The 27,287-nt window shown below is 47.2% G+C and overlaps 1 protein-coding gene across 1 annotated transcript; it reads right to left on the bottom strand.

Moving 5' to 3' along the window:
- Window positions 1-10,549: 10,549 nt before the first annotated feature.
- LOC105433684 (stromelysin-1-like) lies at window positions 10,550-11,324 on the bottom strand. Its single transcript, XM_089071192.1, has 2 exons — window positions 10,860-11,324; window positions 10,550-10,792 (listed from the first exon to the last, which is right to left on the bottom strand). The coding sequence occupies exons 1-2, from the start codon at window positions 11,322-11,324 to the stop codon at window positions 10,550-10,552; spliced, it is 708 nt and encodes a 235-aa protein (XP_088927318.1).
- Between the last annotated feature and the right edge of the window lie 15,963 nt (window positions 11,325-27,287).

The raw sequence follows: 27,287 nt of genomic DNA, 5'->3' as shown, positions 1-27,287 counted from the left end.
AACGAATCGATCAAGAGCGCTACCGTCGACGTTCGCGTAGAATTCGAATGCAAAGAGAACGTTTCGGCTAACACAACGGCTTATTGTCTCATCATTCACTATAGATTTATAGAGTATAATCCACTGACGAACGTCGTACGTAAACTCACGTAATCGCAGTTTTCCCCATACGAGAACGATGCCGAACGTACCGATCTTCGTCGATCTGCAAGGTTTTATCGTTCGGGAGAAATTTATGGTTAAAGAGGTGGCGATATTAAAAAATTGAAAAGAGCTGACTCATCGAATGTTTTGAGAAGCGATATCCTAGAATCTTCTTACAAAGACGGAAAAATCTAAAGCGTGCTGGATAACCTCCAATCATCACGGCCTGCAGTGGAGCGACGGCGACGTCGCGTACAGACTCTCGAAGCACGTGATTCGAAACGGCGTGTGCGATCAATCGCAAGACGCGTCTAAACGAGTGTACGTCAAAGGCTTGAAGAAAAAGAAGTGATTAGAGGAGATTCTCGGCTGCGACGTCATCGCGGATCACGACGTGATCGTCGAGACTATCGACGCGGATTTTGAGGATATAGAAGATATAGGGTGCGCCTAAGCACCCTGGACGACATTCGAGCATTCCACTGCGAGCGTCACGCGAAACATTGCGCTATGGAGAACGTGTGCAAACTGTACGACTAGTGGTCGAAATGACAGGAATGTATCACCGAATTGTAACATCGCGTTAATGACTTATATCATATATCAGATTGTTTTCAATTATTGTATCATATATTAGATTGTTTTAAACTATTATATCAGATTCAGTGCTTATATATATAATTAGATTCATTGCTTATACTATAATCGAATTCTTGTATCGCTCGCTATATTTATATACATGCTTGAGGAAATACAAATAACAAAAACATTTTTTTACAATATATCTCACTTTATTTCATCTCAATCTTACATCCTAAAGTACAGAGCAACGAGTTTGCAATCGATAATGTCGTTACGATCGAAGCATCGCTATCGCGTATGATTCTCGAGATATTTTCCGTTTCCTTAGCGGTGAATGCGCCAATTTCGCATCGATTTTTCCTAATATCTTGGTCAACGAGATAACGAGTCGGCTGACGCAATGCTCGAGCTCGAACATGTTATTCACTGTTTCCTTCGACATGGCCAAGCGAACCGCGGACGTTTTCAGGCGTAATATCGTCAAGTTGATTTTTCCGAAACGCACGGTCATATTTCCAATATGCGACGGAGCTGGAAAGGACGGTTCTCCGTTGGTACTCTGCAGATACTTCGAGAGAACGTGTCGTTGCTCGACAAGTTGCCTCCACGTATCGGGCGACATCGAGACCTCCTTGCCATGACTATCTCCCAGGATAATATTCACGCGCGAGGAACGTTCAAGAGTGACACATACATTAAGAAACTTGTATCCCGTCTTAGTCAAGGGATATTTTCGTTCTAGAATTCTAATGGATTATTCGTACAACCGGCGTTGTTATGATTTGACGCGATCGGCCTGTCATTGTCGAGCGTCCTCTTCCTCCTCCTCGCGTCGTCGCTCTCGTCGACTCGGCGCGTCTCGGAATCCTGCGAGTGCTCGATATCGTACATCTTACGATCGAAGAGATCGCGCGATACTGTTCGTAAACATTTCATATCCTTCGCTCTATACACTATACGAAAACTTCCGTGCTTCTTCCTCCTCCCTCTCCTCTTCTAAATCGTCCTCGCTCGAAAATACGTTCCTCATCTGAGCGAGTTTTGTCAAAAGAGCGCGCAATTGCTCTAACAGTCCGTCCCTTGGACACACGATACCAAAAATCTCTGGGTCGAATTTACCGGCCATAGTTACACTTCTGGTAAATTCGTTGTACTTGAAGAACTGTCGTTTAACAAGAAAGTACAGATTACCGTCGATGTATCGAACGGCGGACGTTATAGCGGGTGGAATCCCCGGAAATATCGCGTGCAACGAGTTACGTCTGACAGCTATCATCGATCTCGGCCACGATCTCGTCGTTATAAATCGCGAATGTTCGTCCCGCGTTAGTATTAACTACAGTGTTGATTTTCGCGTTAGGAGGAAGATTCATATCCCTCACTTTCCTCGGCCAACCCGGTACTAGCTCGAAACTCGGATATTCTATCATGTAAACCATATCGTCTATGAACAATACGAGTTGGCCCGAGAGTCGTCGATATGCGCCCGCCAAACGCGTAAAATTATCGGGAAGAAAACGCAGATAGTCCGTCAGTAACAACGACCTGCCGTAAGATTTTCCATTTAAGTCGACCGACCATAAGTGGCGTCGATACGCCACGTACATTTTATTTTCTAACACCAACACCGCGTCGACGCGTCGCAACGCGCACAAATTCGCGGAATCCTCCGTGTCGCGCGTCGCGATCGTGGTCGTCGCTACGGTCGTCGTCGCTGGTCTCGCAATTTCGCTCTTATTTTTTAAACCGTATAAATTCTGAATGGCGAGAAAATCCGCCTCTCTCAATTGCACGGAAAAGGTCTTAGAGGGGACAAAGGCGTACATTATCGCATTTTTCTGAGGACTGTGATGTAATCCTAATGCGTGACCGATCTTGTGCGTCAAAGCGTATGTAGCAGATGAATCGTATCGTCAGGATTAGCGGTCAGCTCAATGTGCCACTTCTCCGCGTTATTCACGTGCACCTCCGACACTTCGGAAGATGGTAAAAAAGCGTGAGCTAGCACGTTTCCTGGTCCGTCCAGCAACGACGGACATATTCGAGGATCTATGAACGTGTGAAAACCCTTCCGAAACGATATCACGATATCGGGATTCAACGATTCGCGCTCGAACGTCAGCGATGAATTCGCAGCCCACATCTCGAACACGACCTCGAACGTGATTCGTAGAATGCTCTCGCTCGCGAGTAAAAGTTCCAAGCGAGATGCGTCTTCGCCCATTTCTTCGGAGACTTGTTCAAGTCACTCGATATATCTTTGACGCCGCATCGCGGTTTACGCATCTGTTATATGTAGCTTCGTTAAGAACGCCATCATCAGGTATACGGTAATACTCCTGGAAAATCACAATCGCGTGTCTCAGAGCCAACGTCGCATTATCTGATATCGTTTGCACATTATCGCCGTCTAGGTATCCGTAGGTTTGCAAAAACCGAATCCTCGCTATCGGCGGCGGAGTCGCGAGTCGCCGCGATAACAGCTATCACGGCGATCCCGCGCGCGGGCGTCATCGCGCGAGACGGGAATCGAATCGACACTGCGCGTCGCCGACCGAAATACGCGCGAACCGCTCAATCGATGTTGCCATCGGTCGCGAGAGGGCGGAGACCGACGCGATGAATCGAACCGAATCGCGAATCAGAAATTTCAACCGCTTAATTTCTATTCTCTATTGTGCGAGATTATTCTCGTCGAACGAGTTCAAATATACCTAGCGCGATTACACGCCAATGAATGACGATTTCACTAAAGATCTTATACGCAATATCATTAAAAATACATAATAGAGAACAAAAAATAAAAGCATGACAACGATAGAATAGCAATAGAATAGAAACAAATAAAGAACGATGAAATAAACGATAGACTAATCTTCTATCGCCGTTACGGTCAGATTTTCTGTAGTCACGCGTAGCGAACGCGAAAATGACGCATCGCACAACATTTACATTCCTAATGAAATATTCCTTCGTTATTAATACTCCTACGACAATTTCCTTCTCGCGCGACTCCCACTCTCGTCTCTCATACGTTCCCGATAATATTATGTCACCCTCGATATCACTAATTGAAGACTCTCGACGCGTCGCCGATCCGCCTCTCGTCCCCGCCATACGCAAACGAACGAGGAAAAAATCCGTCTCTCTCGCGGTCAGTTAATCGTCACAACAACGATACATATTAATGATGATTCGCATTGTTCTTTTTTTTTCTTTATTTCAGCATATCTTGTACATATATTCGTTGTTTTTATTACTCGGCATCATATTTGTACACATACTCTTACACATATATACATATTCGTGTACATATTCTTATACATATATTCATATTAGTAATTAGTATACATATTAGTATATACTCTTTTACATAGACATATTAGTACATATTCTTTTACATAGACATATACTCGCGCAAATTTGCGCTCTTCGCCACAATCAATACCCCTCACGATAATTCGCGCGAGCGTCATAGTGATACATCCCTACTCGCTGTCGCACTCGACGCTTCTCGCTTCCCCGCGCACTCTGGGCACTTTCCCCAGATCATCGGCGATTCGATCTATCAACTGTCGCATCAACTCCTTCTTCCGATCCGACATGGAGTTCAAAAATTGAACTCTCAATTTTACGTATTTCCACCAGTTTCTTCCACCGTCTCTTATTCTTAACTATATCCTTGACGTTGTACACGTACATTCTTCTTAACTATATCCTTGATGTTGTACACGTACATTCGAACCAATTTGCAATTTCGCCTTTCTCGCCCGGAGATCTCGCCTCGAGCTGTCGTCCACCCTTCAACTTTGTCACGTACTGAACGAATCGATTAGCCTCCTTGTCTCCAAATAGGGACGCGAACAACGCGTCTAAATCACTGTCACAACTCTCGTCATTCCTTTTCAGACGCGCAAGATACTTCTCATAGTCGTCGCCGAGATCCCCCTTCGTCGTTTTCAAACGCGCCAGATACTCCCAGTAATCTCGTATCCAACTCGAGGAAGCCTCCCTCATTATCTCGATCTCTATAAGCGACGCACGCTCGTCCGGCGTTGCGGAACTTTCGACCAAGCGAACCATGCTCTCCCCAGAACAGTATGAGTTCCACGGACTCTTTCGACTCCACACGTCGGTGACGATACGTATAGCCTTCCTCATATGCTCGGCCTCGCGTATATACGCGCGATCGACTCCGTTCCTCGACGAAGTGCCAGATGTTTAAACAGAAATGCCATCATCAACCGCAAATTACACGCCGTCGAATGCATAGATGTCCACATCGCGCGCATCAACTCGAGCGAATCGACCGCGTCGCTCTCGATCTCCGCTGATATCTCGTCCTCCTCTTCCCGCTCGATCGTAGGCCGTTTCTCACGTTTCATCGTCATCGCGCGTTTCTCCCGTTCCACTATCTCGCGTTCTATTTCTCTCGAGAGCTCGAGCGAATCGTTTAAGAGCGATATTATCTCCGGATCCTTCAATTGACTCTCCAGAACATTAGACTGACTCTCCGAAACATTAGACTGACTCTCTATCTCGCAAACTAACAATATATCGTCGATATTCCTAGTTAAATACTCTAAAGCGGCGTAAAAAAAACATGTCAAACCGCAAACAGGACGCGCTAAACCCCGCGGAAAACGCCCAGACGCGGGAAGCGTCAGACCCCGCGGAAAACGCTCAAACGCGAATCACCTCGATGACGCGTCAAATCGCAACATTATAAAAACAGACTAGACACGAACACTTAGGGCGACATAACAAACCGCAGCATCCCGCAAAACAGGACGCGCTAGACCCCGCGGAAAACGCCCAGATGCGGGAAGCGCCACACCTCGCGGAAGACGCTAAGGCGACGTAACACCGCAGCATCCCAGTGAAACAGGATGCGCTAGATCCCCCGCGGAAACGGCTAGAGCAGCGTCGGAGACGCGCCCGAGGTTACGCGGAAAGCGCTAGACCCGCTCGGGGGTTACGCGGAAGACGCTAGACCGCGCGGAAAAAAAATGCTAGGGCGGCGTCGAAGACGTGCCCGGGGTCACGCGAAAGGCGCTAGACCGCGCCGGCGTCGAAGACGGGGGAAATCGACCCGGAGAAACCCCGCGACTGCCTTACCGATCGAGGAGGATAAACCTATCTCGACGACCGCCAGAGGGATCTACCTTCTCTCCCCGGAAGAGAGGAGCCCTACGAATCCCCTCGGATACGAACCCTCTGAGAAAAGAAAACTATGCTCCCCGGATACGAACTTCCTGAGAAAAGAAAACCATCCTTACTGACTCAGGAGGATATTTCTCCGGATACGAACCCTCTGGGGATTCTACGACCCCCCTCTGCCCCTCCCTCCTCTTGACGCCCCGAGGAGATTAGGACCCCCCCCTTGTTTACCTACTCATATTCTCGAATAATCGGTCGACTTTTTCTTGTCGCGAGAAGTTTCCCGTGCGGCGCATCATGATGAGCATCGCGGTGGAATATTGTTTAAATGTTTCGTCGCGTTTCTGTCGAGAGTCTTTCGCGTGTTAGGCGAGCCTGGAAGTGTTTTGGCAAATATTGTCGAAAAGCATGCAAGAAATCTCTCCACGTTGCACATTCGCTCATGTTATTGCAGTACCAAGCGAGCGCGTTTCCTCGTAATATTTCGGGTAAATCGTCTAGCATGAATGTATTTGTATATTGTATCTGTATATTGTATATGTATCTATATCTATATGTATTGTCGCTGCAGTTCCGAGATTCGTTCGAGAAAAGAGAGAAGATCACGTCCATCGAAATGGCACTCCCACTTTCTTATTTGATTTATAATTTTCGTGTATGAATTTATCGGTCGTGACGGATGGTGCTTCGAAAAACATGGGCAGGTTTTGTTCGAGGCTGGTTGAAGATCCGGCTTTTTGGGTAGCCATAATGTTTGGCTTGATGATCTGGCGGAGCTGACGGCGTAGTTCGTCAAGTGTATAGGCCGATTCGATATTTAGCAAGCGCGCTATGCGAATTGCCTCCGCTTTGGAAAGTGTCTGTATCCAACGGATCATTTAACTTTTTATTAATTTTTAAAACGATCCCTGTTCGAGCGCCATATAACGGTCCGTCACTGGGCGTGTTGTGCGAATTCGGGTGCGCGAACGTGCTCGTCGGTTTCCGGGTTCGGTAATTAATAAAAGTATTTAATTCGGTTGTTTGGTTAAAAGAATATGTGGCGCCTTTGCTCTCGGTCGCTGCTCCGCTGCCTCGCGCGCTTGCCACCGAGCGCCACCGTCCATCGAGGAAGCAGACGTTGGTGCCACGACTAGAATGGTGACTTCCGCCTTTTTCCCCGTCGGCCATTATCACGCGCATTGTGTCGAATGGCCATTACGTGTCAATCATCGGACACGCAGCAGCCACACGTCTGGTGGAGAGAAAGAAGAGAGAGACTCCGGCATCATCATCGTTAACGTGTTACTGTGTCGTGACCGGTAACAGCGCCTGTGCAGTGTAAAGTGTCGTGTACGCGACGAAGTCTGTGGAGTGTCGAAAGTTCTGTCTCGCCGGCTCTGTGCGACCACGTACGGCGCGCCGAACCTGTTGCGCTGAGTGCTCGCCGCCTCTCTCACTCTGCATGCGTCTCCACCTCTCTCGCTTGCGCGCGAGACGCGAGTGCACTCGTGCTCTCTCTCTCTTTCTCGCTTGCGCGCGATCGGCTGTTATCTCGCTCTCTTTCACGCGTGAGAAGTGTCTCTCTCTTGCCCGCTGTGTTCCGTCGCTCTCTCGCTCGTGAGCGATCAACCAAGATTTTCTCTCTCGCTCGCGAGTGACATCTCTACTCGTGTTTTCGCATGCGTCTCATCCGCGTCCTGCGTTTTTCCCGCATCATCTAGATCCGTCGTTTTTATTCGCGCCCGCGAATATATTTTTTACAATTGTGCCGTCATCAATTTCCGCGTGCGCTCCGTTTTATCCGCGCCCGCGTTCCGTTTCGCTAGCACCCGTGTGACGTCTCGTTTTCCGTGTCGCATCTCTTTCTAGTCCGCGTTTTTCCGAGCGTTTCGCGAGCGTCTTGCGTGCACACGCGGCGTGCGTTTCAGGCGCTCTGCCTTTCTTTTGCGAGCAATATATATTTTAAGTGCGTTCTTTCTTTTCTTCATTCTTTGCGTTTTCTCGTCTCTAATGTTTAGTTCTCGAACGTTCCTCCGTGTCCGCGGTGCCCTTGCTGGCATTGTATGTTACGTGAAAATAACATTGTCACGCGCTGTTCTCGTGTTCGCGGTGTCCCTGCTGGCATTGTACGACTTTGATCTCTTTGTTCTGTGTTATTAGTTTTTAAGCGTTGTAAATATCGCGTCTTTGTTCGGTTAACCTGCGACTTTGATACGTTCTAGATTTAACGATTGTGTGCTCAAGAATAAACGTGACCGAGTCAGAACTTCGCGAGACGTTGCTGGCGACGGTCGGATAATAAAATCGTGGCGTGAACTCAGTTATTCTGCCTACTCCTGTCCATCAGACCTCTCACGGACTCGAGCCTGCCTTCCTTGACAAGGCAGTGCCAGCATAGCCTTACTGGCAGAGCAATAAATCCGCTACAAATATATATTTATTTGAATTAAATCAGGTGGATACACAGCGATGTAAGTTCGCCGAGTGTACTTGCTGATGATAAACCCGGTCGAATCAGGATAAAACAACCAGATCGATCTGATCCTCCGACCTGTCTACATCTCCGACCGATATCGGGAAACCGAGACCAGGCATTCCTGATTTCCGCCGATACTCGACATCCGGCATCCTATATTCGCAAAAAGTGAGGAAAACGGAGACTGAACGGGACAGAGTATTCTCAGTCTCCGTCAAGCATGCTTGATTCTCGCTTCCCTCGAGACAGAGCATTCTCAGTCTCAACGTTTCCTTGCTAACGATACCGGGACGGAGTATTCTCAGTCCCCGACAAGCATACTTGTCACTCATTCCTTTTTATCTTTCACTCCGAGATGGAACATTCTTGATCTTAGCAATCTCGCCAGTACACGAGCACACGGAACGGAGTATTCTCGGTTTCCGATAAGCATAGCTTGTCTCTCGTGCAGACTTTACGAAACGGAGCGAGCATTCTCGCTCCTAACATTCGACCTTGCGAAAATACCGAGGCACGCACCGTCAACGCTACCGCCGAATCAGCGCTCAACCAATCGCGCACCAATAGGCCCCGAGCCAATCCTTCGCCCCGACGCGTCGCACACTCCGTACACGCCGCGCATACTTCACGCGCACCGAGAACCTCATGGCCAGCCGTACATCATGCCCGCCAGCAAGTACGCACGGCGAACCCATCGTGTATCCACCTAGTTTAATTCAAATAAATATATATTCTTTTAACCAAACAACCGAGTTAAATACTTTTATTAATTACCGAATCCGGCAACCGACGAGCACGTTCGCGCACCTGAACTCGCACGACACGCCTGGCGAGGACGAACTCTACCGTTATATTATATATTACATATAATGTTAAAGAAAATTATAGAGAAATTCTATCTTCTCTGTCGATGGTTAAATTAAATACTTGACACAATAAACAAACGGTGATCAACATTATAATAATGATCGAAATCAATTATAATCGAAACGATTGACTGTAGAAATAAATGACGTTTGGAACAAATCGCAGAAATAAATGTCGCAAATAATGATATGCGAAAAACGTAATATAACGTGTATTTTGCGAAGCATATTTCACATGGAAATCATTGGTATAAACACCAGAGCAACGAGTGACACATACATTGAAAAAATATCCCGTCTTAGTCAAGGGATATTTTCGTTCTAGAACTCTAACTGGATTATTTGTACAACCGGCGTTGTTATGACTCGACGCGATCGGCTTGTCATCATCGAGCGTCCTCTTCCTTCTCCACGCGTCGTCGCTCTCGTCGGAATCCTGCGAGTACTCGATATACATTGTACATCTTTACAATCGGAGAGATCGCGCGATACTGTTCGTAAACGTTTCGTATCCTTCGCTCTGTACACTATACGAAAACTTCCGTGCCTCTTCCTCCTCCCTCTCCTCTTCTAAATCGTCTTCGCTCGAAATTATCTCATCTGAGCGAATCTTTTCAAAAGCGCGCGCAATTGTTCTAACAGTCCGTTCCTTGGATACACGAAACCAAAAATCTCCGGATCGAATTAATCGGCCATAGTTACACTCCTGATAAATTCGTTGTACTTAAAGAACTGTCGTTTAACGAGAAAGTACAGATTATCGTCGATGTATCGAACGGCGGATGTTACAGCGGGTGGAATCCCTGGAAATATCGCGTGCAATGAGTTATGTCTGATGGCTATCATCAAGCAGTCGTCGATCTCGGCGTTGTAAATCGCGAACGTTCGTCCCGCGTTAGTATTAACTACAGTGTTGATTTTTGCGTTGGGAGGAAGATTCATATCCTTCAGTTTCCTCGGCCAACCCGGTAGCTCGAAATCTCGGATATTCTATCATGTATCGTCTACGAACAATACGAATTGACCCGAGGGTCGTCAATACGCGCCCGCCAAACGCGTAAAATTATTAGGAAGGAAACGCAGATAGTCCGTCAGTAACAACGACCTGCCGTAAGATTTTCCGTTTAAGTCGATCGACCATAAGTGACGCCGATACGCCACGTACATTCTATTTTCTAACACCAACACTGCATCGACGCGTCGCAACGCACACAAATCCGCGGAATCCCCCGTATCGCGCGTCGCGATTGTGGTCGTCGCTACGATCGTCGTCACTGGTCTCAAGACTTCGCTCTTATTTCTTAAACTGTATAAATTCTGAATGGCGAGAAAATCCGCCTCACTCAATCGCAGGAAAGGTCTTAGAAGGGACGAAGGCGTACATTATCGTATTTTTCTGAGGACTGTGTAATTCTAACGCGTGGCCGATCTCGTGCGTCAATGTATGTAGCAGATGAATCGTATCGTCAGGATTAACGGTCAGCTCGATGTGCCACTTCTCCGCGTTATTCACGTGCACCTCCGACACTTCGGACGATGGTAAAAAAGCGTGAGCTAGCACGTTTCCTGGTCCGTCCAGCAACTATTCGATGTCGAGGATCTACGAACGTGTGAAAACCCCTTCCAAAATGATAGCACCCTTCCGAAACGATATCGGAATTCATCGAATCGCGTTCGAACGTCAGCGACGAATTCGCCGTCCACATCTCGAATGCGACCTCGGTGATTCGTAGAATGCTCTCGCTCGCCAGATGAAAGTTCCAAGCGAAATGCGTCTTCGCCCATTTCCTCGGAGATTTTTCCAAGTTACTCGATATATCTTTGACGCCGCATCGCGGTTTACGCATCTGTTCCAATGTAGCTTCGTTAAGAACACCATCACCAGATATACGGTAATATTCCTGGAAAAGCGCGATCGCGTGTCTCAGAGCCAACGTCGCGTTATCGGAGATCGTTTGCACGTTATCGCCATCCAGGTATCTGTAGGTTTGCAAAAACCGAATCGCCTCCTCGTCGCTATCGACGGTGAAGTCGCTATCGGCGGTGGAGTCGCGAATCTCCGCGATAACGGCTATCGCGCACGCGACCACGGCGATCCCGCGCGCGGGCGTCATAGCGCGAGACAGGAGTCGAATCGACACTGCGCGTCGCCGACCGAAATACGCGCGAACTGCTCGATCGATGTGGCCATCGGTCGCGAGAGAGCGGAGACCAACGCGATGAATCGATCTGAGTCGCGAATCGAAAATTTCAACCGCTTAATTTCTATTCTCTATTGTGCGATAGCGAGATTATTCTCGTCGAACGAGCCCAAATATAAGATCTCTCGTAGCGCGATTACACGCCAACGAATGATGATCTCGCTAAAGATCTCATACACAATACCATTAAAAAGTACATAATAGAGAACAAAAAGTAAAAGCATAACAACGATAGAATAGTGATAGAATAGTGATAGAATAGAAACAAATAAAGAACGATGAAATAAACGATAGACGAATCTCCTATCGCCGTTGCGGTCAGACTTCCTGTAGTTACGCGTAACCAGCGCGAAAATGACGCATCGCACATCATCTAGATATCCTTTTTTTCCTCATCACTCTTTACCTCTCTTTTTACATTCCTAATAAAATATTCTCTTGTTATTATTAACACTCCTACGACGATTTCCTCCTCGCGCGACTCCCACCTCTCGTCTCTCTCTCATACGTTCCCGATAACGTCACTCTCGGTATCACAAATTGAAGACTTCCGATGCGTCGTCGATCCGCCTCTCATTTCCGCGATATGCAAACGAACGAGGAAAGGAAACTCCGTCTCTCGCGGTTAGTTAATCGTCGCAACAACGATGCGTATTAATGACGATTCGTATTGTTCTTTTTTTTTTATTTCAGCATATCTCGTACATATATTCGTTGTTTTATTACTCGGCATCATATTTGTATACATACTCTTACATATTCGTATACATATTCGTGTACATATTCTTATACATATATTCATATCAGTAATTAGTATACATATTAGTATATACTCTTTTACATAGACATATACTCGCACAAATTACATAGACATATACTCGCACTCTTTACCACAATCGATTCCTCTGGCGATAATTCGCGCGAGCATCATAGCGATACATCCTTACTCGCTGTCGCACTCAACGCTTCTCACTTCCCCGCGCACTCCGGGCACTTTCCCCAGATCATCAGCGACTCGATCTGTCAACTGTCGCATCAACTCCTTCCGATCCGACGCGGAGTTCAAAAATTGAACTCTCAATTTCGCATATTTCCACTAGTTGCGTCTCTTCTTCTTGACTATATCCTTGACGTTGTACACACATTCGAACCAATTCGCAATCGGTCCCCTTCTCACCCGGAGATCTCGCCTCGAGCTGTCATCCACCCTTCAACTTCGTCACGTACTGAACGAATCGGTCAGCCTCCTCCTTGTCTCCAGATAGGGACGCGAACAACGCGTCTAAACTACTGCCACAACTCTCGTCATTCCTTCTCGCCGTATTCAGACGCGCAAGATACTTCTCGTACTCGTCGTCAAGATCCCCCTTCGTCATTTTCAAATATCGCGCCAGATATTCCCAGTAATCTCGTATCCAACTCGAAGAAGTCTCCCTCGTTCTCCTCGATCTCCATAAGCGCGCTCGACGGCGTCGCGGAACTCTCGACCAAGCGAACCATGCTCTCCCCAGAACAGTACGAATTCCACGGACCCTTCTGACTCCACGTCGGTGACGATACGTATAGCGTTCTTCATACGCTCGGCCTCGCGTATACGCGCGATTGACTCCGTCCCTCGACGAAGCGCCAGATGTTTAGAAGAAACGCCATCATCAGCCGCAAATTACACGCCATCGAATGCGTCCACATCGCGCGCATCAACTCAAACGAGTCGACCGTGTCGCTCTCGACCTCTGCCTATATCTCGTCCTCTTCTTCCCGCTCGATCGTAGACCGTTTCTCACGTTCCATCGTCATCGCACGTTTCTTCTGTTCCACAATCTCGCGTTCCATCTCTCTCGAGAGCTCGAGCGATTCGTCTAAGAGCGATATTATCTCCGGATTCTTCAATTGATTCTCCGGAACATTAGACTGACTCTCCATCTCGCAAATTAACAATATATCGTTGATACTCCTAGTTAAATATTCTAAAGCGGCATAAAAAAATAATGCGCCAAACCGCAAAACAGGACGCGTTAAACCCCGTTGAAAACGCCCAGACGCGGAAAACGCTAAGGCGACGTAACAAATCGCAGCATCCTGCAAAACAGAACGTGCTAGACTCCGCGGAAAACGCCCAGACGCGGGAAGCGTTAGACCCCGCGAAAAACGCTAAGGCGACGTAACAAACCGCAGCATCCTGCAAAACAAGACGCGCTAGACCCCGCGGAAAACGCTAAGGCGGCGTCGAAAACGCGCCCGGGGTTACGCGGGAAGCACTAGATCCCGCGGAAAATGCTAGGGCGGCGTCAAAGACGGGGAGGACGAGCGGCACACGTTACATCCCCATAGACAACGCCTAGGGGAAACCGATCCGGGGAAATCCTGCGACCGCCATGGAAGACCTTACCAACCCCGACGACCGCCAGAGGGATCCACCTTCTCTCCCCCGGATACGAACTCCCTGGGGAAAGAAAACCATTCTTACCGACCCAGGAGGATAATCCTCCGGATACGAATCCTGAGGATTCTACGACCCCCCTCATCCCCCTTTCCGCTCCGTGGGGGCTAGGACTCCCCTTGCTTATCTACTCTTGACTAAGACGGGATACAAGTTCCTCGATGTATGCGTCATTCTTGAACGTTCCTCGCGCGAGAACATTATCCTGAGAGATAGTCATGGCAAGGAGATCTCGATGTCGCCCGATACGTAGAGGGAGCTTCTCGAGCAACGACACGTTCTATCTGCAGAGTACCAACGGAGAACCGTCCTTTCCGGCCCCGTTGCATATCGGAAATATGAGCGTGCGTTTCGAAAAAATCAACAACCTGACGATATTACGCCTGGAAACGCCCGCGGCTCGCATGTCAAAGGAAACGGTGAATAACATGTTCGAGCTCGAGCATTGCGTCAACCGACTCATTATCTCGTTGATCAAGATATTAGGAAAAATCGATGCGAAATTGGCGCGTTTCAAGGATATATCACGTCCACCGCTAAGGATACGGAGAATATCTCGAGAGTCATACGCGATAGCGAAGCCTTCGATCGTAACGACATTATCGATTGCGAATTCATTGCTCTGTTCTTTGGGATGTAAGAGTGAGATGAAATAAAATGAGAGAGATATTATAAAAAATGTTTTTTATTTTTACTTCCGCAAGCATTTATGTAAGTGATAGAATATTGAGCGATAGAATATTATGTATTATTTATATTTTTCAGTATTAACTCGACACTATTTAATATTTTGATACGAATAAATAATTAATAGTTTAAAACAATCTGATTATAATATGATATAAGTAATAGTTTAAAAGAATTTGATTATAATATGATATAAGTAATAGTTTAAAAGAATCTGATTATAATATGATATATTAATAATTTAAAACAATTTGATATAATATAATATGATATAATATGATATAATATGATATAAATCGTAAATCGTTAACGCGACATTACAATTCGGTAATACATTCCTGTCGTTTCGACCACCAGCTTGCACACGTTCTTCATGGAGCAATTCTTCGCGTGATGCTCGCAATGGAAAACGCGAACGTCGTCCAGGGTGTTCAGGCCCTATATCCTTGAAATCCGCGTTGATAATCTCGACGATCACGTCATGGTCCGTGATGACGTCGCTGAGAATCTCTTCCAACCACTTCTTCTTTTCCAAGCCTTTGACGTACACTCGTCTAGGAATGTCTCGCGATCGATTGCACACGCCGCTTCGAATCACGGGTTTCAAGAATCTATAGACGATATCACCATCGTTCGTTTCTACTGCAGGCCGTGATGATCGGCGGTTAGCCAGCACGCTCTAGATTTTTTCTTTGTAAGAAGATTCCAGGGTATCGCTTCTCGAAACACGCGATGAGTCAGCTCCTTTCCATTTCTCAATATCGTCACCTTTTTAACCGTAAATTTCTCCCGAACGGTAAAACTTTGCAGATCGACGAAGACCAGTACGTTCGACATCATCGCGAGATGGGGAAACTCGATACCTTCGCGCTCCGGTCTTCTTTTTTATACATTCGTTATCGATAACGCATAGGGAAAACCACGATTTCCTGTTTTTTACATGAGTTTACGTACGACGTTCGTCAGCGGATTATATTCTATAACTCTATCGTGAATGATGAGACAATAAGGCGTTGTGTTAGCCGGAACGTTCTCTTTGCATTCGAATTCTACGCGAACGTCGACGATGGCGCTTGTGATTGATTCTCTGGCGTTCTGGCGGGAACAATCGATGATCACGAGCGGACCGTATTGCAGAAATCTAGTGACAGTCATGAACGGTTCGCAGATCCCGTAATACGCCTTTCAGATACATATTGTACAGCACGGCGAACTTATTACGTTCGAAATCTAGATTCATATCGTAGGGATAAAACTCGGAATTCAAATAGAGTTTTACATTAATCAGCTTGCAATCGCCGAATTTAGAAACGTTTTCCGACGATACGTTTTTCCTTCCGGTCTGTAACGCGAAGATCACGTATCGCGGTTTCTCCGATTGTGTCGCCGCTTTTATCGCCCACGAATGCTTGACCGTATTTTGCAACAGCGGAAATTCGTACAGATCCCACGAACGAAAGCCGATGCTTAGATATCGCTCGCTGTCCAACGTTCGCAGAAGCGACAGTTTGTTGTCGTTCAGTATCACGTGCGGCATTCGCCACTATATCCTCAACAGCGTGATCTTTGGTCTCCACATGTGCCATGACGTAATTGTTATCATTGCGAGTGCGTATCAGAATGAGTTTGTGCCGCGCGTTTATCACTATGCGCTTATAATCCTCATAGAAACCGAGGAGTACGTTGAGAGGTACGCAAAAGTTGAAATCGTCCAACGCTATAGACGGTATCTCCCATCCGGAGTTCTGTGAAGCACTATCCCTCGTAGCTCAACGATACGTAGTTTTTCATCAAGATCGTTATCCGAACGTTCCTGCTCTTATCGATTTCCACGCCATTGAGCTCGTATCGAATCTCGTCGAACATAAACGCGATGCAGTTGTTGACTAGCTTCGTTCTCGTAACTTCCTTCGCCTTCCTTTGCGTTTTCTCTCGTCGCGAACTTTCCCTCGATGTATAGAAAACTTTTGCACGTGTACAAATTCTGCTGGTATTCGTATCTCGTCGCTGTATCCGAACATGATGTTAGCATGTTAGTTACGGATTGTAAGTGTGTGTCTCTATTCTCACGATACGATCGTCAAAGATCGGGGCACCTCCGATACTTAAAATGTCGCTCGCCATGTCGATTCTTCACGACGAAACCTAAAGATCTTAAGAACGCGATGTTTGCAGCGTTCAACTCATTCGCCCTTCCCTCGCGCACCTTCCTCGTGGCGTCGTTCCGCGGTAGGATCGCGGATGTAGCGTTTGCGTCTCCTCTCACGTACCACTCGTTCAGAACGAGCATCTATCGCTCTCGCGCATCTCTCTGTACTGCCTTCGTCATCGCATGTGAAGCCGCGCCGTTATCTCCTCTCCGCGAAAATCGATCGGTCGCCTATCCTGATCCACGACTCGAAGCGTGATATCGATGACGTTTCGCGCGATGATCGGGAAGTAAATGATCGACATCGGAGCGTTCAACAGTTTATATCCCGGAGGAACGTTCGAGGAAAACTTGTGTATCGTGTAAATCGCTTCGTCGTTGTACGCACCCGCGGTGATATTGCACTCCACCCGAATGATATTCACGTTCATGATATTCATGGGTCGGACGTGTACCATTTGTTCGGTCGTACACGCGCGACGACCAGAATCCCAAGAGCGAACCGATGTTGTTCAATTTCGCGAAGTTGACTCGATGCTCGTGTAGGTAGAAGATATCTTAATATGGCCGGCGTGAACAGTGTCGTCGTTCGTGCCTCCTGTGTGCGTATAGTCACCAGGCCAATAGGAGGAGAGGGTAATTACTCAACTCACTGGCGTTAAGAAAACTGAATAGCACTTTATTGTCTTGAGGTGTCGTGCGGATATTACAATATATGTAAAAGCGGGTTCGAGATGTCTTGCCTGAGAGCTGTCCAAGATTCTCTATCTTCAAAACCAAAAAGGGACGAAATCGCGCCAAAGCGTTTGTAAATTCGCTCTCTCTACGCCATAACGTACACAATTTATATAGGGAGGAATCGCTAAAAGAAAAAGGACGCTGAGCTTACACTCGCACCTGATCTCGCTTCTCATGGTGTTCTCATTGGCGCGAATGATCAAAGGTTGCGTGTCTCTCTCGCCTTCGTCGCTCTCATCGTAGACGACATCGTCGCTCTCGTCATCGTCGCTCGTCCTCTTGCTCTCGAGTCTTCGTCTCTTAGAGCGGCGTTCAGATATCTGTCTATCGCGCTCAACTCGTACGAAGCCTCGGAAATCACGATCATTTTGTCGTCGTCATCGTAGTAGAACTTATTATTCGTGCAATCGACGTTCGGTATAGTGTTGTACGGTGTAGTGTCTCGAAATTCATGAGATCTAACTCGTAATCGTCGTCGCTCAGATGTAAGGCGGGAAAATAGCACGTCGTGAGGATGCTATTCTTACTGGTGAACGAAAGGCTCAGCGACATCATGACCGATCCTCGAGAGAAATCGCAAGCACAACTGACCTCAGATGATCTGATCGTACGTCTGATACAATTGTACGTTATATTTATGTCGCCGCCGAGATATCTCTCGAATTCCCTCGGCGGTCGAAACCGTCGAAGTAAACCGTGTCATTGTCCTTCTTCGCGTAGGTGACCCAGTGAGCGAACTTATAGAGATTCACGATGCCGCTCTCATTGCGTCGCGCCTTCGACGATAACGCGTTACGCATAAACATTCCTCTGAAAAAGGGTATTCGCAGACGACGCGCAGAGCGGCTGCTCGTTCGTTGTGATGCCGAAGAGCGGCAGCTCGAGCAATCTTAATGTTTCCTTCCACGATTTTTTTTTTCGTTCTTCTGGTCACACCGCTGCCACGTTTATAAAACGCTATGTGCAATCCGTGATCCTTCATCGTCCGATTGTGACATTGCAACTCCTCCAGTTGACACCGAGCGGCCTTACCGGCATTAACCACCTTCGCGACGCCCGCCGCGCCATCGATCAAAGAACCGAGCGCGCCTAGTGTCGGAAAAATGGGCAACAAGCCTCCGCGTTTCGCCGTCGGAAATATCCTCCTTGTCGTCTTCCTCTTCTTCTTCCTCAAACCCATGCCCAACTTTGTTTTTGCTTTCATAGCCGCCTATACGGCGACCCTCTCGCCGAAGATGGAATCTCCGACCATTATACGTTCGTGCGCCTTCTCGGCGAGAGCAACGACGATCGGCGAGTTCCTTGTTTCGTGAGTAGGCAATGTCATTCTCGCGGCACGCCGCGTCCAACGGGTTGACGCTTCAATCGCCAATCGCTTCACGAGACGGGTGCCAGGTCCGCAAAATTGATACCTGAGAATATGTAGTTCGAAGGGAAGCGCATTTATCTCCGTAATCCCGCGCCGCTGAGCATTCGCTACAGTTCTTGATGAGAGGCGCAGGACCGTCTATGTGCGATCGTTGCCACGATTGTAATGCTCCAGATACACACGACAACGTTGCACCTCGGGGTCCGCTTTCAGATGATCGGGTAGTCTGTTCCACAATAGTCCCTCCACGTATCTGTAGAAATCGCGCACGAGAACGATCTTCAGATAAGTCGCAACTGTTCGGCGGATAGATTGAGAATATCGCGTTTGTCCGTCAATAGGGGAAACATATCGATCATTGTATCGCTATCGAATATAAGTAGAGATTATCGGTCGCATCTCCTCGGAGCAAGCGCACGCGCGTAAATGCGATTCGTTCGACGGTCGCCGGCTAGGAGTGTCCAATCTTGACCGTAAGGCTCGACGAATCTCGGGCGACGCGATCGAGAGGGCGCGCAGACACGGCCCTCTATTATCGAACACAATATGTTGCATCATTTGCGGCTTTTCCAACTGCGATAAAAAGAACGTGTTGATAAGCATGCTCGGAAGTTCGCACGCTTCGAGAACATATACGTTTACTCAAAATCCCTGTAACAACCGAAATATCGATACCTGGCGGAGTTGCTCGAGTCGATGGACGAGATCGGCTATCGCGCGTTCTCGAACAATAGCGATGTCGTATCACCAAGCGAGGCGCTTCCCGATTCGATATTCGTGTTCAACGACGTGGCCTGTGACAAGCAGAACACGATCAGGGAATATTTCGCTATGGGTCGAACACTCGAACATCGATTGTTTCTATCTCTGTCAGATATACGCTAAAATTCCGAAACACTTGATACGCGACAACGCGAATCTCTTGATTCTGTTTAAGCAGGATGGAATTAACCTAAAGCACGTTTATAATGAGCACGTGAACACGGATATGTCGTACGATGATTTTTGCGCCTTGTGTGGCGCGTGTTGGAAACGCAAGTACGGTTTCATAGTCATCGATAAGGACAGTGCGTTAAGGAATGATAGATACAGACGATGATTTAACGATTTCGCCGTGGTGTAGAGCGATCAGTTGTGCTACGAGGATGAATGTTCACGCTGCGGCGAGTATGGACGTCGCTCGACGGGAAAAAACAGCGCGAGAGATCACGAAGATTCAGGATTCTATATGTAAAAAGCACAGAACGTTAAAGACCGGTGAGATAGAGGAGGAGATCGCGCTGGAGAGACGAACTCAAATCGATCGTTCAGCCGTTGAAACGAATCGCTAAGAACACCGCGCGAGGCGAATCGTCCGAAGGACTCGATCCGATCGTATTCGTCGGTGCTAAGAGGAAACGCGAGACCGACGAGGGAACGAAGAGACGCCTCCTGACGAGATCGCTCTCGATCGCGACAGCTAGTTTCGCGACTAGAAGCGAATTGGAGAAATCGATCTCGAACGTGCAATGGGGACCGTTAGGGCGCAAATATATGGACGCGCTTTTAGCGGGAACAGACAGAGCGAGATCGACCACGTTTACGGAGTACTTCGACATGGGCGGCTCGATGTTCGGCGACAAGCGATTCGACGTGGCCGCCGACGACAATATGATCGTGGACCACGCGCGATATCCGGATACTCTGGGCTTATACGAGTTGATCTTCAAGAGACTCCCCGACGACGTCGTGTACACGGAGAAGCAAACGTATAAGAGTATACTGTTACGTCCAGCCCGAGGTAAATATTTTTTTTGAAAATGGATGGGACTTGGAAGGACGCTCCAAATACCTTCTCGCAGGTGGGCGCGCTGAGGCATTCCTACGAGTCGGACACACTGTGCAGAGCCACGAGTGCAAATCAATGTCTTAAAAAAGACGCTATGACTCCGACTGCGTGACGTGCGTCCGTCGGTCCGTAATTTAGGCAAGAGAATTTAATCTCTTGCCAGGGACAGGACCATGCGCGAATCTTGGGATAACGAGGAATGAAAGAGGGAGGAAATAACTAAAACGATAAATAATTTAAATTTTACATGTAATTAATAATTTTAAAACGATTACAAGTTTAGTTAACTACAAGATCCGTGTCATTATTTCTTGCGTTGAAATACATTTACTGAAGGTATATTTACATTTGATAAAATAATAAAAAAGGTGTTACGTATGGAAATTCATATAATATAAATGTTCTAAAAATTGACGGATGTATTATTTAATTTCTGTGTACAAATTCTATTATATTTGTATGTTTATCTATATTCTAATTATTCTTATCTTACATAATCTAATATTTTAAATCTATATTTGATAATTTTATCTTACGTTGTTAATCTATTTAAATTTGTATTTGGTATCTGTGTGTAGTTGTTTCGGAGAGGAGGTCGGATTTCCGATGGTGAGGTCTAGAGGAGGAGGGGAAGGAGTCCGGAGTTCGCAAAACTCGTCCAAGGATTTCTGGGTGCGGAAATCTGGATATATCTGGAGGTCATGGAGCTCTGGGAAGAGTATGCTGAAATCTGGTGATCCAGGTTTGATCGAGGAATAGGACGGAGGAGATATGTATAAATAATGGAGTCTCCTGCTGGAAAAACTCGTGGTTTCTTCATGTGTCAAAACCTCGGATGTCCTAAGCGAGGGATAGTTCCCTGATTGACGAGCTCGCTTGTTGCGACGATAACGAAGCCTCTTCAGGATTCGCCTCCGTCTCTGAGCGTCGGAAAGAAAGGATGCAGATTTCACTAGAAGAAATGGATTTGGTATATGAAGGAAATGTCATTGATCGTAAACCTTAAGGCTATCTCTGAAATATTTCAGGAAACCGAGAGATCCGACAGAGGAGAGAAATTAAGAAGGGAAAGAGAAAATTGTAAGAGAGGAGAGAAAGAAGAAAAGAATAGATTTCCCGAATTATTCGGTGGCCATGAACCTGCTGAGTGTTCCACAATGCATAGGAAGTCAGTGAGGTTCGACGGCCGAAGCAAACAGAGAAGAAGCAGATTTTGCCGAGTTACTCGGCAACCATGAACCTGCTGAGTGCTCCGCAACGCATAGGGAGTCCGAGAGGTTCGACGGCTGAAGCAAAGAAAGAAAGAGAAAAGAAAAAAGAAAAAGGGAGTAGAAGTGTAAGGAGAACGGCAGAGGATAGAAAGGATGTAAAGGAGAAATGAGAAAATATAAGGAGAAGAGACCCGAAAAGTATTATTAGGGAATTTTTCTATGTGTAATTGAACTTTCTGTTACTCTGGAATGCCGGAGACTTGGGACCGCGAGATGATGAAGGCGGAAACGGTGTCGCCAGGAAACTTGGTCACTTGTACTTGTACTTGGTGAAATTGTTGATTTATTTCGACTGATTTAATTATTGACAACTGATGGACTGAAAATGTTCTGACCGCGTGAAAAAAGGAAGTAGCAGTGTACGCTCCGTGCCTTTAAGGGCACTATATATATGATTTTGAGAAAAACATCTGTACACGTGTTGTTTTTTCGCGATTAGGATAATAGGGATTATGCGCTTAGCCAAATTCTTAGTAACTGACTCCCGGAAGAGATCAGTTGCGTAACCGTCGCGATCGTAACAGAACATGTGTCATCCGTTTATCTGCTTAACTAAATTCTAACTGATATCCGAAAGAGAAGAATCGTGCAGTCGTCAAGATGTAACATCGGTGTACTTCCGCGATTAGGATAATAGGGATTATCCGCTTAGCCGAATTCTAGAAATCGACCCCCGGAAGAGATTAGTTGCATAACCGTCGCGATCTAACAGAGTAACAGAACATGTTTCACTCGTTTATCTGCTTAATTAAATTCTAATAACTGATACCCGAAAGAGAAGAATCGTGCAGTCGTCATGACGTAACAATATTATTGACTACGAAATCCCTACGTCGCTACGTGCGTAACAACGCGCTCTGTCTGAGCAACGATTACTACGATGCGAGAGATAGAACCATACGGCGTTTAGTCGCACCGAGAACCGATATCGACACCACGAGGAAGAGCTACGTGGACAGCGCGTTTCGAGACGCGAATACGACGATCTCCGAGATGAACGAATTCTCGGCGAGCATCCGAGCGTTGCTGTCGGAGACGAACGAGAGCACGGCCAAGTCGATCGGCAAATTGGAGGACTCTATGGCGGGCGTTGTTTCCAGATTGTTTCTAAAGTACAATACGCAGATCGCCGAGATTACGAGCAGATTATCGCGCGTGGTAAATTCGTCACCCGCAAAGGCTTGATGTCCGTGAACAAATTCGGGAAGTCTCTGGAAAGACAGCGCGACGTCGGCGATCGCATCCCTACGAGCATACGTGCGTCGCAGCGCTCTGCCTGAATCCGGACGACTACGACGTCAACAGACGCAAGATACGGCATCTGGACGCGCCGATCGACGACGCGACGACCAAGGGTTACGTCGACGACGCGCTTCGCGTAAGGAGCGAGGAGTTGAAAGTTCTAACGAACGAGCTACGAAAACAGCTGGAAGATGGATTCGGACAAGGATTCGGAATATTTTCCTACAGTATTACGACGTAACCGAAGTGAGCGTTCTGCGACACTTCGAAAAGAAGAGGAAGACCGTCGATCACGACAAACGAATAAGGGAGATCAGAGACGCGATAGAACGAGCGCTCGAGAAACGGGACGAACAACGAGGTGGAGACCTGACTATAATCCAAAGTGCGATAGAACGAGCGCTCGAGAAACGGGACGAACTGCGAGCTAAAGACTCGAAACGAGATCCGAAGAGTCGTCGAGACGCTCGGCGACGCTCAGGAGAAACAAACGTGGAATCTAGAGGAATCACTGCGAAATCTAAAGGAATCCCTGCGAAATGAGCTTGACGCGTCATCGACGAGCCGCGAGAGAATCTCGACGGACATGGAGAATCTCATGCGTATCATGATAGATCTGACGAGAATCGTAAGAGAACTGACGGACAAAGCGGTAACGAGAGAGACGCTGGACGCGACGTTGGCCTCGTTGAACGTGGATAAAATAGTGACTAAGGAAATGATAGACGAATTACTAGTCGCGCTAAAAATGGATATCCCGAATACCACGAAACACGCGATTGACGTTTGGAACGAGGAACAAGAGCGAACGTGCGAAGCGACGAATACGAATAAAAGCGCGAATCGCGCTTCCTCGTAAATCAGCGATGAGCGTCGAGAAGAGGAGACTCGTTGACTTCACGTGCGAAGAAACATTCCGTGTCGTCGCGTCGTGGTGCGCAGTTACGACGATCTGTGGCAGACTGATGTCGTCGAGATGCGTCCGTACGCGCGACGAAACAAAGGTTACAACTATGTGATGATGGTTATCGACGTGTTGAGCAAGTACGCGTGGGCGTGCCGCTGAAGAGCAAGAGCGGAAGCGAGGTAGCCGCGGCGTTGTCCAAGATATTTCGCGACGATGCTCGACATCCGCGAAATCTACAAATGAACAAGGGCAAGGAGTTCTACAACGCCTTCATAAAAGCGGTTACGGATAGATACGATATACGTCACTACTCGATATACTAGGTGATGAAGGCGGCGGTGATAGAGCGATTTAATCGCATACTCAAGAATGACATGTGAAGGCTTTTCACGCTCAATGGATCGTACAGATGGCTTGACGCTCTACCGCGTTTAATCTCGGAGTATAACAACCGCGTGCATCGAACGATCGGAATGCGACCGGCGGACGTAACTCCCGCCGTTGCCAAGAGACTCCTCTCCACGGTATACAGTCACTTGAAGATCACCCCCCGCGAAGTTCAAGGTGAACGATCTGGTACGTGTCAGCAAGTTCAAAACGATTTTCGAGAAGGGATATACGCCTAACTGGACGACCGAGATTTTTCGAATCGCCAAGATGCAACGCACGAATCCCGTGACGTGTCTGCTGAAAGACTATCGCGGAGAGCCAGTGACCGGACTACGAACACGAGTTACTGCGAGTTTCCAATCCCGATATCTATCTCGTAAAGAAGGTAGTAGAAAGGATAGAGACGATAGGGTTTTCGTCAAATGGTTAGCAATGGACAATACACACAACTCTTGGCTGACATAAAACGGCTGTATTGTAATGAATAAAGAGTACAAAGTGAAACGATTACTTATTCTACATTGGTAAAAATATTTATACTACATTGGTATCTGATAACGGTATCTTATAATGATCTCACGGTAATGTATCGGTGGAGTCTGATATTACGTATCGCTTGTCATCGTAAGGATTCAAGGCTAGCTTTAGTTCAGACACGGTGTAAACCTCATGCAGCATCGAGCGTATGTACTTCTGACGTCTCGATTGCTGCGACGATTCGTTCAAGCAAATCAAGCAAATCACACGCGAAATCCTCGAATGTTATTGTTTTCACGATATTCCTCTTGACGCCCTTTATTCTGTTCGTATCGCTCTTTCCCAGAACTCTCAGAGCGTATATCTTCGCCCTGAGCTCTATGAACTCCGTCATGATTGCTCCGTTGTTCTCGTCTTTCATCAAAGAGAAACCGAAAATCTTCTTGTTCGCGCGCGATATATCGTACGCGTTGTCGTCGGGGTAATCGCTGGTGTCGAATCTCGCGATATCCCGCTTCATATTCTCATAAACGTTTCGGCATTCCAGAAAATATATCAAACTATCCATGTACATGATTTTGCATTTAGAGCGATAAAGCGGCATCATATAATCGTAATGAAAGTTGTACAAACGCGTCTTGGATATCTCTAGAATGCACATACCGACGTAGATCGGTTTGTTAAACTTAACTTCGAGTTTGCGCAACTCGACGGCCATGAGAGTCTCATCGAAGACGCTCCTGCTGTGGAAGTTTGGTTTCACGATCAGCGCCTCCGCGCCGTATCTTCCGTCCCAACGCATCACGAGCTTCACGTCTACGTGATCGCGCACGTTCTCCATTGTTTTGCGGAAAACCGCGTTGTTCATCGGCTTATATAGATTCTCCTCAAATTCGTTGCTCGTGCGAGTTCTCCGTTCCGTATTGAACTCGATATACGCGCGCCGCCAAGGAGACTGCGCGAACTGCAACGCGCGATAGACTTTCGTCACGCATAAACCGTGTCGCACGCACTGCTGAAGATTGCTATAGTGCGTCACGTAACGCGACTTGTCGTAAAGCGTGGCGAGTAGCTTTTGGTTTCGCTTTTCCGGCAATTTTTCGCGCGTCGGACAAAACGAAAGATCCGGGAAGTGGCCGTCGTGAAGATATCGCGGAGACTCGAGATCGATCTTTAGAATATAACCGATATCGGAGTCAGGTGGCACGGACATAACGTCGAGACTCTCGACCCATCAAATTTCGCGTACGGTAAGGGTTCGCACATGGCTCAACCGTAGAGATTGTTCACGTCGTAGTACATGAGGTACGATGATGGTCGAGACGAGTCGTACGACGATTCGTATTGATTGTTAGCTCGCGCATACCTGTTCGAGCATTGACTCAGACCGCCGCGTATACCGCGCTCTACGAACATCACTATATCGATATCGGTAAGTAGATCGAATTGAACGTTCGTATATTTCAACATAGCGTCCCACGTATATCCCGGTAACGTGAAATACTGCGCTGGATCCAAATCGTAACTCTCCATATAGGTATCCCGAAAATTTTCAAAAACATCCGCCAAGAGAAGCATATCCGTTTTCAACTATAGATCTCTGTACTCGCCGAGAGTTCTCACGCGAAAACGCTCCCATACCATTCGCGCGTGCTCGTAATCGCTAGCGCTCACAGTTTCGCCAGTTGTGAAAGGCTTCGATTGGCGGTAACTCGGTTTCTAATAGTTTATCAACGCTGTCGACGTACTTGTACGGAAATACATCCTTGCGCGTGAACAATTCGAAATTCTCCGCGACGAGACCGGAGAATTCGAATCGCGCGATTCTCAATTTGTCCCGATCTACGAAGCTTTTTCTAAACCGAGAAATTTAAATTTATTGAGAAATTTAAACAAATCTACAAAACGTAGCTTAACGCAATTTTTCCATTTTCCATATGCCGAATTGTTGACGGTTTTCGAAAACGCGATATAATTCTCCTTAGTCAGCGGTAACAGGTCGACTCTATCCTCGAAAGCGTTCGCCACATTCTTGATAATAAAATGCGCGTCGTAATCAGATAGATTATGAAAGAAAACGGGAATAACAAACGCGTTCTGATAGTTCAAATTGCAGCTCGCATGCGTGGATCCTCTGTACCGTCCGGTAAGATGACAGTGATCGCGCACGCGAACGTCGTACGGCCCAAAGATCCTTCACACACGTGACAATTTGTCGCCCTTTGAAAAGCGCTCCGCTTGTCCGGCATAAGTTTCGACATCGGTATGCTCGCACAGAGAACCCTCTTCACGCGACACGCGAGAGCACGCAGCTCTTCGACGAACCACGAGACGTAGTCGTCGCCTCGACGAGATCTATACGCGGATACGATTCCGTT

Source organism: Pogonomyrmex barbatus, unplaced genomic scaffold (assembly GCF_055798465.1).
Source record: "Pogonomyrmex barbatus isolate J1 unplaced genomic scaffold, ASM5579846v1 scaffold11, whole genome shotgun sequence".
Classification (NCBI taxonomy): domain Eukaryota; kingdom Metazoa; phylum Arthropoda; class Insecta; order Hymenoptera; family Formicidae; genus Pogonomyrmex; species Pogonomyrmex barbatus.
Note: the sequence above shows the minus strand (reverse complement) of the source record. Positions and strands in the feature narration are given on the sequence as shown.

Coding starts and splice junctions, on each gene's coding strand:
- LOC105433684 (XM_089071192.1), bottom strand. CDS start 11,324: ATGACGCCCGCGCGCGGGATCGCCGTGGTCGCGTGCGCGATAGCCGTT. Junction 10,793..10,859: donor ATTCGATGAATTCCGATATC/GTTTCGGAAGGG, acceptor GACATCGAATAG/TTGCTGGACGGACCAGGAAA.